At 38.3% G+C, this 18,866-nt stretch overlaps 1 protein-coding gene across 1 annotated transcript in view; it reads left to right on the top strand.

The window, feature by feature from the left end:
- Positions 1-239: 239 nt before the first annotated feature.
- LOC308264147 (cytosolic beta-glucosidase) overlaps positions 240-18,866 on the top strand; it is a gene marked incomplete at both ends in the record, with an annotated part of 134,585 nt that continues 115,958 nt past the window's right edge. The window contains one exon of the mRNA XM_080697268.1: positions 240-297. Coding sequence (XP_080553394.1) covers positions 240-297 — 58 coding nt within the window. The remainder of the gene's footprint in view (positions 298-18,866) is intronic.

Here is an 18,866-nt window from a genome sequence, read left to right as displayed (position 1 = left end):
GCCTGGAAGGTGAAGGTACAATCGCTCCCCTTTCCCAGACTGACTTGGATTCGCCAAGGCTGTGGCCAATCAGTTGGGATCCTTCTACCTGACTCCTTCTTGCTTACACATATATTTGGACGTGAAGACTCTAGTTTGGTGTGAGAGATCACTTGGTATTTGTTCAGTTGCTCTGCTCCTCGGGCTGAAGGGTGCTGAGCTCCTGATAGCTGCAGGTAAACTTAGCAGTTCCAGAAGATATGGCTTTCCCTGCAGGATTCGGATGGGGGGCGGCCACTGCAGCTTACCAGGTGGAAGGTAGGTAGGCTGCCTCCCCTGCACCAGGGCTGGGCTTGCCTGGGTGGCTTCTGGTGGGTTCTGTATGCCCAGGGAAGGGGGCCAAGTCAAAAGCAGGAAAGGGTTGAATAATACACAATGAAGTTAAATGGTGCCCCTTTCAGACAGAAGAGGCTGATTCTTTTGCCTCTTCCTGGGCACAAGGGGTGAGAGGCACCAGAGAAGTTAAACTGCAGCTGTAGAACATACCCACCCATTCTGAGCTTATCTGAGATAACAGTTTACATCAGGCCAGCTGCTCTTGTAATTGGCTTCTTGTACATATTTACCCCCTACCCCCATGAGAAAGTGGAACAGCCAGGCATGGTGGCACATTCTTGTAGTCCCAGTACTTAATATACTGAGACAAGAGCATCGATAGCAAGTTCAAGGCCAGCCTCAGAAATTTATTGAGGCCCTTAACAGCTCACCTTGGCCATGTTTAAAAAAAAAACAGGGCTGAGAGTGTAGCTCAGAAGTACAATGTTCCTGGGTTCGACCCCCATTACCTCTCATTCCTTTCTATCACACACAAAAGAAAGTCACCTATTGACTGGGAAGATATTGAGTAGAAAACTTCTTCCAAGACCCCCTAGTTATTTGGGGAAAGGGTTCAGTTTTGCTTATCTTGTATATTATGCCCCATTTCCTGAGGCAGCTGAGAAGGACGCAATTCATTATAAGTATGGTAAAGAAAACACAGCGTGCACTTGAAGTCTGAGCTCCATCTACAATGCTCGGCCATGTAAAACCATCACCCTCCCTGAGTTTCAGTTTCTTTATCTGTAAAATAGGAAGATTAGATTTATTCTTCTAAAACACATACTCCCCCCACCAAGCAATGAGGGGCGATGAATAGCTACGATAGGGGAAATGCTTATTTGGTTAAATAAGTGTGTGAAACTCTGGGTTAAACAAAGCTAAGCCAGAGGGGGTTTTTTTGTGTGTGTGGTTTCCTAGGGCTGCTGTAACAAATTACCACAAACTGTGAGGCTTAAACAACATAGATTTACTCTCTTACAGCTCTGGAGGCTAGCACTAGTTGTTTGAAGATGTAATTAGCTAAGTTAAGAAGCAATCATATTGGAGTAGAGTGGGACCTCGGTCCAATATGACTGATGTTCTTTGTGTGTGTGTTTGTGGGGGTAGTATTGGGGATTGGACCCAGGAGTATCCTACCTCTGAGCTATACCCACACTCCCAGCCCTTTTCTATTTATTTTTTGTTTTTGAAGTAGAGTTTTGCTACTTTGCTGAAAGCCTCCCTATTGGTTTCGAACCTGTGATCCTCTTATCTCAGCCCTTCGGGCACTGAGATTATAGGTATGAGCCACCAATCCTGGTTCCTAATGTTCTTTTGCCGTGGTGGTGCACACCTGTGGTCTCAGTAGATGAGAAGCTGGAAAATGAATACACTAACCAAAACAGGTTCATTAATCAGTGAGATCGCCAGTATTTGTGGCAAGTGTTCTGGTGACGACAGGGCTTCTTGTGAAGAGTCAGGTGAATGCAGCTTCTTCAGGTTGGGTGTACAAGGAGAAGCTATGTGTATTAATGTTGTTTCATAAAACTTATGGAAGAGGAGAGCCTTTGGAATGTGTGTATCTGTGCATGTGTGTGGGTTCAAGCCAGAGAGGGATAGAGAGAGCGAGAGCGCAGAGTACAGGTTGATCTTGGTGTAGCCCACACAGAGTCTGATTCCTAGCCTCTGTTGCTGTTGCCCACACCTGCAGAAGGGGACTGAAAAGTCTTTGTGACGATTGCTAGAACTGCATGTGGAAAATATCGCCCATGGGAGATCGCATCTCATTATATGTATGTGCTTTGTGATACAAAGACTTTTTAAAAGAGCATCTGAGAATGTCGTGGTCAGATGGGATTCCCACAGAGACCATTGTCACTATCTACTATTTTCTTCTTTCCTTTTCTACCAGGTAATTTCTACTTGGTTAGAGTGACTGACTAGGTTAGCTCTCTAAGAGTGAAACAAAACAGATGAACTTTGTTAGTTTTATTGATTTTTTCTCAGAAGAGAGAGCAGAGAGGAGATATGGAGGGCTTTGAGATGGAGTGAGTAGAGTCAGGTTCTAGAAACCTGGTGTTCTAGAAGCCTATCTTCATAATCATAGCACTTATGAGGAGAAGCTGTGTTGCCAGACTTGTTAGATTGGGGCTGTCTCTCTACTTTTTGTGTTTTGGTTGTTTTACCCACAGTGAGACCACTTGATGTACAAAGAACAGCTGGATCCAAGCATTTAAAACTTCTGAGAACTACAACCTATGAGGAAGAATATTATGATGGCAATCAGAAGAAGATTGCATAGAAACAAAAGTGCTTTCCTTTGCGGGTGTCTCTACATATCAAACTTACCAACATATAAAGAGTTTAACAGTATTTAAGTCCATATGGTTGTCATCCCTGTTTGGGGTATGACGGTTATTAAGAATCATAGTCACAGCCGGGCATCAGCTACTTAGTGAGGCCTCTGCAACTCAGTGAGACCCTGTTTCAAAGTAAAGAATAGAAAACAGGGCTGGGGGTATAGCTCAGAGGTAGAATGCCCCTGGTTCCATCCCCAGTAACACACACACACACACACACACACACACACACACACACACACAGAGAATCATAGTCACTACCAAATGAGCTGATTTAAAGAGGTATTGAGTTTTTAGTTAGCTTGGTAACACAAGTCATAGTAACCAAGAAATCCACTAAAAGAAACAGAAAGATTGGAAACCTTGGAATAGCCAAGCTTGCCATCCACCATGCTGAATGCCTGTAGAGCCACTGCCAGCTACTCCCCTAAAAACATTATGATTTTTTTTTCTCCTGGGAAATTCCCTAAATGCATTTAGTGGTGTTGTTTAGAAAACAGTATCAGCTACTTTTTAAAAATTGGACCCAGGGACATTCTATCTCCAAGATACATCTCCTGATCTAATCCTGCTTTTAATTTAGAAAGGGGTCATGCTAGGTTGCCAAGAGTTTCACTAAGTTGTGAGGCTGGCTTCAAACCTCTGATCATCCTGTCTTAGCTTCTCAAGTACTAGGATTATAAGTATGTGCCACCATACCCAGCTAGGATCAGCCACTTTTTAAACTAATCTCTTTTTTTCCCCCCAGTGCTGAGGATAGAATCCAGGGGCATTCTACCTCTGAGTTATACCCCCAGCCCTAATTTTTTATTCTTCATTTAGAAACGGGGTCTCAGTGAGTTGCAAAGGACCTCACTAAGTAGTAGCTGAGGCTGTCCATGAACCATGATCCTCCTGCCTCAGCCTCCCAAATGCTGGAATTACAAGCATGGGCTACCACATTTGTCTTACACTAATCTTTTTTGTAGTAGTAAAATCAGAGAAAAGATAAGGGCAGCATCCAGCTTTGTTCAATATCATAAACACACTTCCAACATGAGTCAAGAAAAAATTTAAATTTATGTGTTGCTCCATAAGTATTTTTGCTGAATGTGAAATGTTCTCTTCTCCCTTTCAAAGAGTGGCTTCTAATTGTCTGGACCCCTAGAAGATCTTATTGGCTATTAAGCCTATGGTTTCCCACAATTTATGGGTTGGCTTTAAGTTCCATACAACTGGAATTCCAGTTGTACTCAAAGTAGGTCCCCTGGAATTTTACAGGGACCTTCCCTCAGTGGATACTAGATCATCTTTACCCAGTTCAAGGTTGGTACTAACTACAGTTATTGACAACATTGACCTTTGATCATGGGAGCTTTATTTAAGAATCCTTGGGGGAAGATCTTGGAAGGCAGCAGCGAACTAGGCCAAATAGCATGATCTGCAATGGTGAATCAGCCCAATTCTCTGCAGACTTAACAGTCTGGAAAAGAGGGCCACCTCATGGCATTTGAGCAGAGGTCAATTAAATCTGTTTGCTTAGCTTCTGAACAGGGTCCAGTGGGAAACTTACTCTTATGTGGTCACTCATAGCATGCTGTATGGATGGCAGCTATATTTAGTGGAAGATGCACTTATTGGATTTAATAAGTGAAATCTTACTGGCAATTACTTGTACCCGCATACGTAGTCAGTTCCTGAGTGTGAGATGCCTAGAAATGCAACACAATTGTCTTCCATTATCTGTAGTATCATTTATCATGGTTTTAGATACCTATAATGAAAAGGGGGAAGGAATTAGGGTAACAGTAAATAAAGGGAAATATAAAGAAAGAAATAAAAAGATAAGTAAGTAAAGAAAAAGTTTAATGATGACAAAGAAATATTGATCCTTGATCTGACTTATTTACATCTGGGATACTGTTTGCATTTGGTGAAAACTTCACTGATTGGGTATATCTTAAGGTCTATAATAGGCATATAGTTTCAGGGGTCTGCAGAGGCCCCTTTGATCTGGGAGATGTGTATTGGAGGCAAAAGTCCTAAAGTTTTGCTGTAGATAATGTGCATAGTCCCTTCTAACAGAGTTCAAGGGTAGTCTTTCTCCATGTTGTTTCCCAGTGACCCAATTGCTGGGTTCTAAAAGGTTGTAAAAGGTCTTTTTATGAATTGGTGGTCACGAATGGCTTCTTTTACCTATTGAAAACATACTTTGGTATAATTTATTAAAGCCTTGCACTATTGAGTCATGTCAGAGTTTCTGAATGGTAGATACACAAGCTTCTTTTATGAAAGACAGAGGCCTTCCAGTAACTGTTTTATATAGGACCAATTTATGTATTCAAGTGGAAGTGGATCTGATCAATAGTTTTGCCTTGGTCCATAATTTTTAACAAGGTATTTGCCTTTTAGCTTTAACTTACTTTATAACTTGTGCAGTGAAATGTGTTCCTCTCCCTCTGGAGATTTCTCCAGGAGTGCCCCATAAGGGAAATACATTTTGTAATCACTTTTAAATTACTATAGCAGCATTGGCCTTTTTATATGGTAAAGCTTCTATACCACCAGAAATTATGTATTGAAGGTGGCAATGGAAGGAAATCCACCTGCATGTGTTCAAATGATTTAGTGGTTTCTGGAAATATATCACCTTAGGTTTTTATTTTCTTACTACAGTTATGGGTTTGGCAAATGAAGTTATGGGTTTTAGCAATGTTAGAATAGTACTCTGACCACAATCATTTCATAATTTGGATCATTGCATCTTTTTCATGGTGTATCATGGAGTGCAGAGTTTTTTAATAAGGGGAGAATTAAGGACTGGTGAAGGACCAAGTAGCCAGACTCTCTCTGAATCCATGCTCATCACTGGATATGTGTCTCCTTAAAGACCCATTTGTTTCTTCAATTCAGTTGCATAGAACTATTTATTATATTGGTTATCATAAGCAATTTGACTTGGATCAATCATATGGAATTTATTCAAACTGTATATCTTGACAATTTCAGTACTAGCTGAGAGTAAGAAAATCCACCAAGTTAGTTTTTTAGAATTTAATGTTTTCTTGTTCTTCTTGATCATGTGTTAGCAGTTTTATAAACCCATTAGCTTCTTCATTAGAATTCTGGGAATTTTTAATGAGTCCAAAGGTATGATCTTAAAGTTCTCTGGAACATCTACTTGTCAGTCTTTTCTATGAATAGCCTTGGAGATTAAGGCATAACACATCAAGTTTAAGGTTAACACATTAAGTTTATAATTGCTTGGTAAAGTACAAACCACTTAACCATCTATGAAAGGCAAGATCTAAAATGGCCATGACTTAAATTCATTTCAATGTTGGAATGGACAAGGAATTTGGTCATTTCTGTTGCATATTACATTACAAAGCATTAATAAGGATTATGATAGTGGCATATCAAACAATTAGATTTCTATAAATTTCATGCAATTTCTATAATATATATTAGTAAAATATCTATATAAATAGAAACCAAAGAAGGTTAATCTAGCATTATTGATAATTTGACATGGCTTCCCATATAATTAACAAATAATGTAAGCACAATTAGCTTAATATTTATTTTGAGATATTCTTTTGGGATGTTCCAAAGTCCCACATAGAAAAACGCCGGGCATGGTGGTGCACGCTTATAATCCCCGCGCTTGGGAGGCTGAGACAGGAGGATCACACGGGTTCGAAGCCAGACTCAGCTACTTAGTGAGGCTCTCAGCAACCTAGTGAGACCCTGTTTCCAAATAAAATATATTAAAAAAAGGCGTGGGAATATAGCCCGGAGGTAGAAAGCCTCTGGGTTCCACCCCCAGTACCACCAAAAAAAAAAAAAAAAAAAAAAAAAAAAAAAGAAAAGAAAAACTCAAAGTTAATTTGAGGTCAACAAAAATACTTCATTTAGATTTTGAGTTTTGGAAAACTTGTTATAAATGTCAACTTTGCTCTCTTGTATCCAAAATATTTCCTAGCTGTTGCATATGAGAGAAAAATATATGACCCTTCAATTTCTGTGACTAGGTAATCTCATTTAACATAATGTTTGCCAAGTCCATTCACTTTCTTGCAATGCCATAATTTTATTCTTCTATATTGCTGAGTAGAATTTCATTGTGTGTGTATCCCATAATTTTCTAATCCATTCATCTATTGATGGACACCTAGTTTGGTTCCATAGTTTGGTTATTATGAATTGTACTGCTACAAACATGGATATATATATATATATATATATATATATATATATATATATATAATATTTTTTATTTTAGTACCTTTGGAAAGATACCCAAGAGTGCTATCTGGATCACATGGTGGATCCATTCCCAGTTTTCTGAGGAATCTCTATATTGATCTCCATAGTGGCTGTATTAATTTGTAATCACACCAACAGTGTAGAAGAGTTCCTATTTTCCAACATCTTAGCCAGTATTGTTGACTTCTTGATGATTGCTATTCTAATTGGGTAGTTTTGATTTGTGTCTTCCAGATGGCTAACGATGATGAACATTATTTCATGTATTTATGGGCATCTGTATCTCTTGTTGTGGGAAGTGTCTATTTAGTTCTATTGACCATTTTCTTGACTGGATTTATTTGTATTTTTAGTGTTAAATATTTTAAGAGCGATAGCTAGTAAAGCCCTCCCATTTTGCAGGCTCTTTCTTAAGACTCTTAATCATTTCTTTTGATGACCAGAAGCTTTCTAGCTTAATGTCATCCTATTTTTGAATTCTTCTTTTAACTTGCTGAGCTTTGAGGGTATTATTGAGGAAGTTTCTACCTGTGCATATATGTTAGTGTTCTCTTATAGCTTCAAAGTCTCTGGTCTGATTTCTAGGTCTTTTATCTATTTTTTGCTGGCTCTTGTGTAGGGTGAAGAGGTAGGGATTTAATTCCATTTTTCTACGAATGGACCAGTAAAGATATAGAGAGCTTCACTATTATGATTGGCTGAGATTTGTCAATCCCAAGTTATGGTTTGTTTGTTAACATATTAATCTAGGTTACAGTACTCTATATATGGAGACAGTTTCAGGCAAAATTTAATTTAATTTAACATTCTTCAGTGTATGATATACATATTTTGGAGAGTCACAAAAGGAGGATAACTCACTATAGGACTCTACAGTTAACTTGGCATGAGGATGCAATCAGTCATGCAGGAGATACAGTGGGTTTCAGGTGTCAGTTTCCAGGCCCTGCTCACTAGGGACCTTGGGAGCCTTACCTGCTATGTCCTGACTCTGTCTTCATGTGGTCTCAGTAGTGCTGCACCTTTTCTGTCTTCCTGGTGGTAGTTTGTCTCATCCTCTTCTGCCTTGGGCTTGATTCTGCCTTATTGTAAATTCTTTATGTGTGGCCTCTAACTGGTTATTTCACTATTAACTCTCTCTCAAAAGTGTCCATGGTGGGAAACTTGACCCAGTATGCCATGTCAAGGGTTGACACACTGCTAGCTTAGTCAATTCACCAAATGACTTCTATTTGCTTATTTTCTACCCTTATAGTAGTTTGAATTTCAGCTCAAGTGGGTACTAATAACTTAGTTAGTTTCTAGTTTTCTTTTCGTAAAATAGAAAAATTGTCATGCCCACTTTGTAGGTTTGTTCTGGATTAGCACATCTAACTGAAATATAAGAGTGCCTGGACTATAGTCCTAAATAAATATTAATACACATATGAATACCTATTTTCTTATTTTTTCTTTTTCCTTAGGGCTATATTTGCTCCAACTCTGTATTTATAAGAAGAGTTATGTCATCTGCTCCATTTAGTGGGATGATCATTTCTCGTTCTGATTGCAAATTAGAATATACTCCCTCATTTCTCACTCTTGACTAATTCTATCAGCACCTGATGGGAGAGTTAATGTTTAACCATCACTTCCATCACTGCCTGGATCATAGGTGCAGGATTCAACACATGGCTTTGTTAAATCAATGTGGCCTGGGATTTAAGAGCCGAGGTCAGCATGCTGCTTTTTGATTTTGAGAATTGTTTTGCTTTGGATCCACAATGTATCTCAGAAGGCTTGTGTGTTGAAAACATGGTTCCCTGTCCCACAGGTTTCAGAGGTGGCATTTTTACATTGTGGTTAAATCACAAGGTCCTCATCAATGCATTAACTCACTGACAGCTACATGGACTACTGGTGGGCTAGGACCTTGTTGGAGGATGTAGGTCACTGGAGACCTGCGTCTGGAGGTTCTCTGGTAGAATTTATCTTCTTATAGCTTCTCTCTTTCTCTCTGTTCTTCTTAGCTATGATGATTTGACCAGATTTTCCCCACCACATCCTCTTCCATAACGTTTCTGCCTTGGAGCCAGCCAATCATGAACTAAACTTCTAAAGCCATGAACCAAAATAAATATCTTCTTCTACATTGTTCCTGTCAGTTATTTTTGGTCACAACAACAAATAGCCAGCCAACATAAGAACCTTTGCAGTTTTGTGCTACCATGGTTTATAGAGACTTTGGAAGTCACAGACAGTCAGCAGAGTTGAATACTAAGCATAAATTGTATATGTAAAAAAAATCCAATGTTTCAGTGATTTTTTTTATTATAAAGCATTACCATGTATTTCTTTCTGCTCATTTTCAAAACACAATTGTCTGTCTAGGTCTATTTGTTTTCATATATTCTCCTGAGAGCTCTGAGCTATTACTAGCCTAACTTTCCTTTGCTCTTGAGCCAAAATGGGGATATTTGGGCTCTATTCTTTGGAATAGAGGGCAGTGTCAGGGTTTTAGCACATGGAGCTGACTGAGTGGGACAGGGACAAGCCTTCTGTTCACTTGGCTTCCTGACACATTGACTGCTTGGCTGTATATTTCACAAGACTCAAGGCTCTTCCTTCCCGTGCTTTCCCATCTCCCTCTGGCTACTTCACTGTTTATAGTATTAAAGAAGAGTTTAATGTTTATTATATAACAGTTAGCTGTGGTGCCTTGAGCTGTTGGAGGAAAGCACAATATAAATCTAATAAATAAATAATAAATAAGTGGCATAAGCAGGAGAGAAATTATGTGTTTTAGGTGAGTTGTAAAGAACATTGTAAAACATATAAAATGTCTTTGTTAGACTAAGAGGCAGGAAGAAAATGCAGATAACCATTGTCTATACAGAAGTGAGTCTTGCGCTATTTTTAAATGCAGAAAAATTCCCATAAATTTTAACCCTTCATGATGTTGACTCAGTCCTGTTTTGGGTTGGGGGAAGGATGTGAGGCATAAAACCAGTAGGTAACTTAGTGATATTTTGTTGAATTCCTCTGTAGGCCACAGAAAAACTATGAAAATGACATTTAGGACCCAATTCTATGGCTCTTATGAGCTTATAACTCCCAGTGATTTCAGAGAAGGCTCTTAAGGGGTGAACATGTCCTGCAAAACCCCACAAATCCTAAACAGAGTCTAAACAACTCTATTTATGCTTCCTAGAGGGATCTGAGTTTGTGGCCTGAAGGAGGCAAAGGGCCCAGTTTTATGAATGCCATTATGAAACCTTGATACTGCACTGGATACCAATATAATGCTTGCTTTTGATTTAACTTTGGCTTTATGTTGGCAGAAATTGGGGATTGCCTTTGGCTATCTCTGTTTGCTTTGGTGTGTCAGAGGTGGAATCCTATAGTTAAGAAATTGAAGGTAGTTGTATGAGCTGGGTTTAGGTCCAGTTTACTGTGGTTCTATACAGGCGGTTTCTTTTCTGTTCATGTTTAAACCTTAGCTGGTTTATACAAACTTGAGCTAGAGGCACTTTTTATCTACCTGCTGTAGATGCCAGCACAGACTCCATATTTTTTTTAGACTGCTTTCTGTTTGCTCTTTCTACCCAACCAATTTTAGCTGTGTGTCTTGTTCCCTATTTTCTATTAAATTCTTTGGATTAAACATCAAGTTTGGGTTTTGATCTATTGGCTGCATTTTTTATTCTTCTAGAATAATGCCAGCGAGATAGATCTGTTTCTTGTCTGGACCACCTAAGATAGAAATAGGGGGAAAAAGATTAAAGCATGGTCATTTGTTTCTTGGTATGTAAGAAAAAAGAAAGTGGAGAAGTGGGCATTTACTCATAAAAATTTATTATAGTTCAAAAGTTGATATGACAGAAACAAAGCTTATTTCATTCTTCCAGCATCAAACTTAAGATTCAAATATTCTCAGGTGGCCTCATTTTTTTTGTTTTCCCAGGAAATAAATAATGGAAAAAGTACATTTTTAGAAAAGAATGTTATTCAAATATTCTTCAATTAATACATGCTTCTCAGTTAGATGTCAACTGTAAACCATAGATATGGACTAGACTGACACCAGCTTTGACCAATCAGAGTGATGCAAGCCAGAAATATCCACTGGGGTTACAGTTTTACACTTTCATTGAATTTCATCTTTGGGCTTAGAAGTGGGAATCATCTGGAATATATCAAACTCTATTTATGGATTACTGATGAATCAAATCACTTAATTTCTTTAAAGCTCAGATTCCTCACCTGCCAAATTCCCAGTGTTTGCCTCTCTTTTTTAAGTTTCATTAGATGAATATTGGAGACATTTTCTTATATTGTGCTTATTATCTAGGTTGATTTTCTCAACTTTTTTTCCAAAGTAGTATACATTTTCTGTGTTTTGACTTTAGATACATTTACTCTATTTTTCAATCCTATTAAATATTTATTCATGGCAATAATATTTCTAATTTTCAGGAATATATATATATTTTCTTTGGTGGTACTGGGGTTTCTAGAAGCCCTTCTACTTCCGGGCTACACTCCCAGACCTATTTTATATTTTTTTAAAATTTGGAAACAGGGTCTCTTAAGCCAGCGTGGCTGGCTTCGAACCTGCACGATCCTCTGGTCTCTGCCTCCCAAGCGCTGGGATTACAAGCGTGCGCCACCATGCCTGGCAAAGGGAACATATTTTTAAGTGCTCTTTTTTTTTTTTTATAAAAAAGGAAAACCATGCTGTATTTTTTTTCTTAAATTTTTATTGGAGTATTGTAGTCATACATCCTAATGGAGTATCAGATGGTAGAGGAATACATGGACACATCACCCAATTAGCCTTTACCCAATCCTCACCCATTCCCTCCACCACTTCTTCTCATGTTTGGCTTAGTGACTGAGTTTGATATGGTTGTTAAAATACATCATGTGCTTGTAGGGCGGCATGCTTGTAATCCCCACACTTGGGAGGCAGAGACAGGAGGATCACATAGATTTGAAGCCAGCCTCGCTGGCTTAAGAGACCCTGTTTCCAAATAAAAATATAAAAAATAGGTGTCTGGGAGTGTAGCCTGGAGGTAGAAGGGTTTCTAGGAACCCCAGTACTACACACACAAAAAAATCATTTGCTTTAGAGAATTTCCCTCTTCACCCCACTTCCCCTCAGGTCACCTTATTTGTTCATCAATAGAATCTCCTCCTTTGTCTAGAGTTCTTCCTGTTATCCATTTCTTCCTGGCTGCCGCATATTAGGGAGAACATCCAATTTCTTTTTTTTTTTTTAAATTTTTTTTTTTAATTTTATTTTATTGGTGCACTGTATTCATACATCATAGTGGGATACAAACTTTTGTAGACATACATGCACACATCGCCCAGTCAGCCCCCACCCGATCCCCACCCCATTCTCTCCCCATCCCTCCTTCCCATGCTTGGCTTAGTGGTTGACATCTAGTATTATAGCAATTTATCCAAAATTAAAAATGATAATCTCACATAACAGTTTCATTTGTCTGATACCAAGTGTTTGATGATTTAAAGATAGCATTTCAATATTTCTTTTTGCTTTCTTTCTTACTAGAGCATATTTTTTCTGTTTTTTTAGGTGAAACTATCATATATTTATATATTTATTTTTCAGAAAAAAATCTATCCTAATATGGAATATGAATTCTAGATACCCAAAACGATCTTGAAAAAGAACAAAGCTAGCAGATATATATTTTCTGATTTCAAACCATATAAAGCTACAATAATTGAGACAGTGTAGTACTGTTCTAAAGGCAGATATATAGACCATTGGAGTTAAATACAAGCCTAGAGCTAAATTCTTCCCTATATTGTCAAGTTATTTTTGACAAGGTTTCCACAAACATTTGGTGGTGGAAATAATAATCTTTTAACTAAATATTGTTGAAAAATAATAATTACATGGAAAAGAATAAAATTGGACCTTTACCTAATCCCATATACAAGTATTAACTCAAACTAGATAAAAGACCTAAATATAAATCTTAAGACTATAAACTTTTAGGAGAAAATCTGGGTCATAAAACCTCACAACATTGAAATTGGCAGTGATTTCTTGGATATGATTTCAATGGCACAGGCAACAGAAGAATATACAAACTCCCTAAAAAATAAAAGAAAATATTGTATATCCAAAGACAATGTAAACAGAGTTAAAAGTTACTAATAGAATTGGATAAAATATTTCCAAATGCTATATCTGAAGGTATATTAATATTCCAACTAGAAATCCTAAAAATTAACAACAATAAAGGTAAACAATACAACTTAGAGATAGGTAAAAGACTAACATAAATAATGAATCTCCACAGATAACCAATCTTAGTTGTCTGTTGGATGGAAACTCTTGTTTCTCTGGTTCTGGTGAGTGTTACCTATTTCTTCTTTGTAGTTAATCTCTTTGAGTATTTTCTCTAGTGCTGGTTTTGAAGACATAAATTCCTTCAGTTTCTGTTTGTCATGGAAGCTTCTTATTTCTCCATCTAATTTGATAGAAAGTTTTGCTGGATAGGAAATTTTTGGCTGGAAGTTGTTTTCTTTCAGAGTTTGGAATATGTTACTCCAAGCCCTTCTGGCTCTCATGACTTGGTTTGGGAAGTCTGGAGTGATTCTAATTGGCTTGCCTCTGAATGTCAGTTGGCCCTTTGTTTTTGTTGCCTTTAAGATTCTCTGCTTGGCTTCCACATTGGTCATTTTGACAATTATATGGCGTGGGGATCCTCTTCTCCGATCCTGTCTAAAGGGAGTTCTATAAGTTTCCTGGATCTGTGTATCAACCTCTTGCTCTATATTTGGAAAATTTTCTGCTATTACTTCCTTGAAGAGATTGTTGATCCCTTTGGTATCACTTTCTTTTCCCTCCTCTATTCCAATTATTCTTAGGTTAGCTCTCTTAAGATGGGCCCATATTTCTTCAATGTCAGATTCCTGCTGTTGGATATTTTTTTCTAGATTAGAAACTATGAGTTCATTTTTGGATTGCTCATCTTCTAAGAGCGAGATTCTGTTCTCCATGTGGTCTAATCAGTTGTTTGTGCTTTGAATTGAGGCCTTTACTTCATTAATTGCATCCTTTATCTCTTTTTGGCTCTCTCTGAGTTCTTTTCGAAGCACCTCTATTATTTCTACAGTTATTTTCCTGATTTGATCTTCTAGAAATCTCTGATTTTCTGTTTTATCAGGTTCTGATGTTGTGGGGTTGTGCACATTCATTACTCCAGTGTTATTCCTCTTTCCCATGATTTCGGAGGTTTGTGCCTTCTCTGGGTTCTTCCCTTGGGTCACTATGGCTTCACTTAAGGTGCTCTGGATCTCGAGTCTGTATTATCTCAGACCCCACTACTCCTTTACTGGGTTGTATCACAGAGTCTCCGACCCAGGGAGTCGATAGAGGCTGCTTTAAACTATGGGGGGTGCCAGGTTGCACGTTCTCCTATGGTGTGATATCTCTGCCACCACCACTCCCTCACTGGGTCAAGTCCCAGGAGGCCCAATACTGCGATTTCTCCTCTGTGGCCCGCAATTTGACTCACTGTTCTTGAGTACGCAGATGTAGCTGTACTGGACTCGGTGAATTCACTGCTGCTGCCGCCGCCGGTGGCAATATGGCGCCTCTGCCACGCCCTCGGCCATGAGGCTGGCGTATTTTTTCTTCTCTGGTTTTGATTTCCACTCTGAATCCCTGCAGCGTGTGCTGAGCTCAGCCACTGGGAGCTTTAAATGCTGTTTGCGCCGAAAGATCCCGCCTGGCTGTTCCGCAGCGGCTCACCTGGCTTGCTGTAGCCGTCCGTTGAGTTCGCCGCTGCCGCCGGCAGTATGGCGCTGCTGCCGCGTCCTCGGGCGCGTGTGTCTCCTCTGTGGCCCTGAGCTCTGTTCTCAGTCCGCTTTCTCTCTGGAGCCTGGTGGTTTTTTTGTTTTTCTGGTGATGGTGTTTTCTGGCTATGAAAGGCACTCTTTTTGTGGTAATGGAGATTGGTTGTTAGCGGGACTCTTAAGCCCCGCTTTTCTTGGTCGCCATCTTCCCGGAAGTCCTCCAATTTCTTATTTTTTTGTGACTGACTAACCTCACTTAACATAATGTCCTCTAGTTCCATCCATTTCCCTGTAAAAGATGTGTGATTTTCTTTACGGCCGAGTAAAATTCCATTGTGCACATATCCCATAGTTTTGTAATCCATTCATCTGTTGATGGGCATCTTGGCTGGTTCCATAGTTTGGCAATGGTGAACTGTGCAGCTTTGAACATAGATACACATGCATTAGTTTGGTAGTTTGGTTTCTTTTGAGTAGATACCCAGAAGTTGTATTGCTGTATCAAACAGTAATTTCATTCCCATTCTTCTGAGGATCCTCCATACTGTTTTCCAAAGTGGTTGCACTATTTTGCAATCCCACCACAATGCATTGGAGTTCCCACTTGCTCACATCCTCACCAGCATTTGTTGTCGTTAGTATTTTTGTTTGTTTTTGGTGGCACTGGGGTTCCTGGAAACCCTTCTACCTCTGGGTTACACTCCCAGACCTATTTTACATTTTATTTGGAAACAGGGTCTCTTAAACCAGAGAGGCTGGCTTTGAACCTGCGCAATCTTCTTGTCTCCACCTCCCAAGTGCAGGGATTATAAGCGTGCACCACCACACCTAGCTGTTGTTAGTATTTTGAATGATTGTCATTCTAGTTGGACTTAGGTGAAATCTCAGGGTTGTTTTTATTTGCATCTCTCTGATTGCCAGTGATTTTAAGCATTTTTTTCATGCATTTATTGGCCATTTGAATTTCTTCTTTTGTGAAGTATCTATTTAATTCACTTTCCCATTTTTTGATTGGGCTATTTGTTTTCTTAGTGCTGAGTTTCTTGAGTTCTCTGTATATTCTAGATTTTAGTCCTTTGTCAGAGTAGTAGGTGGCAAAAATCTTCCTCCATTCTGTTGGCTTTCATTTAATGTTCTTGATAGTTTCCTTTGCTGTACAGAGGCTCTTCAGTTTCATGCAATTCTATGTATTGATCTGCCTTTTAGTTTCTTGTGCCTTTGGGGTCTTGTTGAGAACGTTTTTGTCTGTGTCTATGTGTTGCAGTGTTGGACCTTCTTTTTTGGTTGTTTAGTGGTTTATCTATCTTGTTAATTTTTTTGAGAAACAAGCTGTTGGTTTTGTTGATTTTTTGTATTATTTATTTTTATTCTTTACTTCATAGAGTTTTACTCTGAATTTAATAATTTCTTATCTTCTATTGCCTTGGGTTTATATTGTTTCTGTTTTACAAGGGCTTTGAGTTGTGTCATAAGACTATTTATTTGGTGATTTTCTGTTGTTTTAATGTGGAAACTCAGTTCTACAAATTTTCCTCTTAATACTGCCTTCAAGGTATCTCAGAGGTTTTGATATACTGTATCTCTATATTTGTTTGTTTTTAAGAATTTTTTTATTTCACCCCTTCTTCTACAACTTATTCTTCATTCAGCATTATGGTGTTCAGTCTCCACGTGTTTGTGTGGTTTTTCTGGGTTTTCTTATAGTTGATTTCTAGTTTCATTTCATTATGTTCTGAAAAGACACAGGAAAGTATGTCACTTTTTTTTTAATTTGCTAGTGCTCACTTTGTGGCCCAGGGTGTGATATGTTTTAAAGAAGATTCTATGAGCAGCTGAGACAAATGTGAACTCTGCTGTAGTTGGGTGGAATATTATTTATGTGTTTAATAGGTCCATTTGGTTGTTGGTGTACTTTAGGTCTGAGGCAGCTTTACTGACCTTTTGTCTAGATGATCAGTCTAACAGTGTGAGAGGGGTGTTGAAGTCTCTCAATATTATTGTATTGGGACTTATGTGTGATCTAATGTTACAAAGAGTTTTTTTTAATGAAAGTAGTTGCACCTATGTTTGGGGCTATCATTATTTCCTATCATTATTACCTCTTGATAGATTGTTTCTTTTACCAGTAAAAAGTGACCTGCTTTATCTCTTCTAATAAGCTTGAGCTTGAAGTCTAACTTGCTTGATATAATAGTGCTACTTTTGCTTGTCTTTGAGTTCCATTGAATGGATTACATTGCCCCAGTCATTTATCTTTAGTTTGTGGGCTATCTTTACTTTTAAAGTCTGTTTATAACAGGCAGTAGATAGATGGATTCTGGTTTTTAATTTATTTTGTCATCTTATGTATTCTTATTGGGGAGTTGAGGCCACTTATGTTCAGTGTGATTATTGAGAAATGATGATTTTTAATTCCTAACCTTTGAGTTTCAACTTCTGTTTGAGGCAGTGTTTGTTTTTCTTTGCCTAGTTGTTTGCTTGATGGAAATCCTTGTTTCTCTGGTTCTGTCTGGTACTACTTATTTCTTCTTTGCAGTTAATCTCTTTCAGTATTTTCTCTAGTACTGATTTGGAAGACATAAATTCTTTCAGCTTTTGTTTGTCGTGGAAGATTTTTATTTCCCAGTTAAATTATAGAGATAGTTTTGCTGGGTAGAAATTTTTTGGCTGCAAGTTGTTTTCTTTCAGATTTTAGAATATGTTACTCCAAGATTTTCTGGCTTTCATGACTTAGTTTGGGAAGTCTAGAGTGACTCTTAATTGTTTAACCACTGAATGTCACTTGGTCTTTTGTTTTTGCTGCCTTTAATATTCTCTAATTGGCTTCTATATGTTTGACTATTATGTGTTTTGGTGAACCTTTTCTTTGATCTTCTCTAAAGGGGCTTCTATAAATTTTCTGTACCTGTGTATCAACTCTTGTTCTATGTTTGGACTATTTTCTGATATTACTTCTTTGAAAAGATTATTGACTTTTTAGGTTTTACCTACTATTCCCTCTTCTATGTCTATCATTCTTAGGTTAGCTCTTTTAAGATGGATCCATATCTCTTCAATGTCCAATTCATGCTGTCAAATTGTTTTTTCTAAATTATATACTATGTGTTTATTTTTGGAGTGATCATATTCTAAGAGCAAGATCAATTCTCTATGTGGTCTAATGTATTGTTTATAGTTTGTATTGATGCCTTCACTTCAATGATTACATTCTTTGTTTTTTCAGAATCTCTCTAAATTTTTTCCAGAAAGTCTTTATCATTTCTACTGTTAAATTTCTGATTTGCCCTTCTGGCGATTTCTGCAATTCTGTGTTGTCAGGTTTTGCCACTGTGGGGTTATGGACGCTCATTGTTTCCTTGATATTCCTTCTTCTCATGATTTCAGGAGTTTGTATATGTTGCTTCAGTAAATTTCTCTCAGTCCCTAGGTGTCAGGTAGTATATTCAAAAAAAGTTGTGTTGTTTTCACTGATGAAGGTTGAGTGAAGAGGGAAGTGAAGTCATAAATGCAAGTATAGGGTAAAGTCACAGATAGGATCTAATAGGATGAGAGTTTGGTAAGGTAGTACTTAGTAGAGATTAGAGATAGTGAATGTGTAGTAGTATTCTAGTAGGTCTCTCTCTCTCTCTCTCTCTCTCTCTCTCTCTCTCTCTCTCTCTCTGCTTTCCACAGATGTGAAACCTAAGTGTCTCCCTGCCTGTGTACTTGGTGGGTACCTCTGGGACCAAACAGTGTATACATAGGAGTCTCTGTTTTTCACAGCTAGAACTGGGTTGGTCTGACTGATCTCAGAGATCCTACTAGTTACATCTAGTGTTAAGCATAGGTCTCCTTCCATGCTTTCCACTGATGCAGAGCCAGAGTCTCTGAGCCTATGCTATGTTGGACAGCAGACTCCACCCCCACCTTTGCTGGGTTGAACCACAAAATCTCAGACCCAGCGAGTTTATTGGGGCTTCATGAGTCCCTATGGCTGCACCAGGCATTCTCCCATAGGGATGGTGGCTTTACTTATAGTGGTTTTGAGCTGGATCTCTGGAGGGCTTGGTGAGTTTGGGGCTACCATTGCTGCAAGTCATAGCCAGTGTTTACACAGGAGAAACT

This window comes from Muscardinus avellanarius, assembly GCF_963383645.1.
Source record: "Muscardinus avellanarius genome assembly, chromosome: 6".
In the NCBI taxonomy this organism is placed as follows: domain Eukaryota; kingdom Metazoa; phylum Chordata; class Mammalia; order Rodentia; family Gliridae; genus Muscardinus; species Muscardinus avellanarius.
This window is presented reverse-complemented; position numbering and strand designations above follow the sequence as displayed.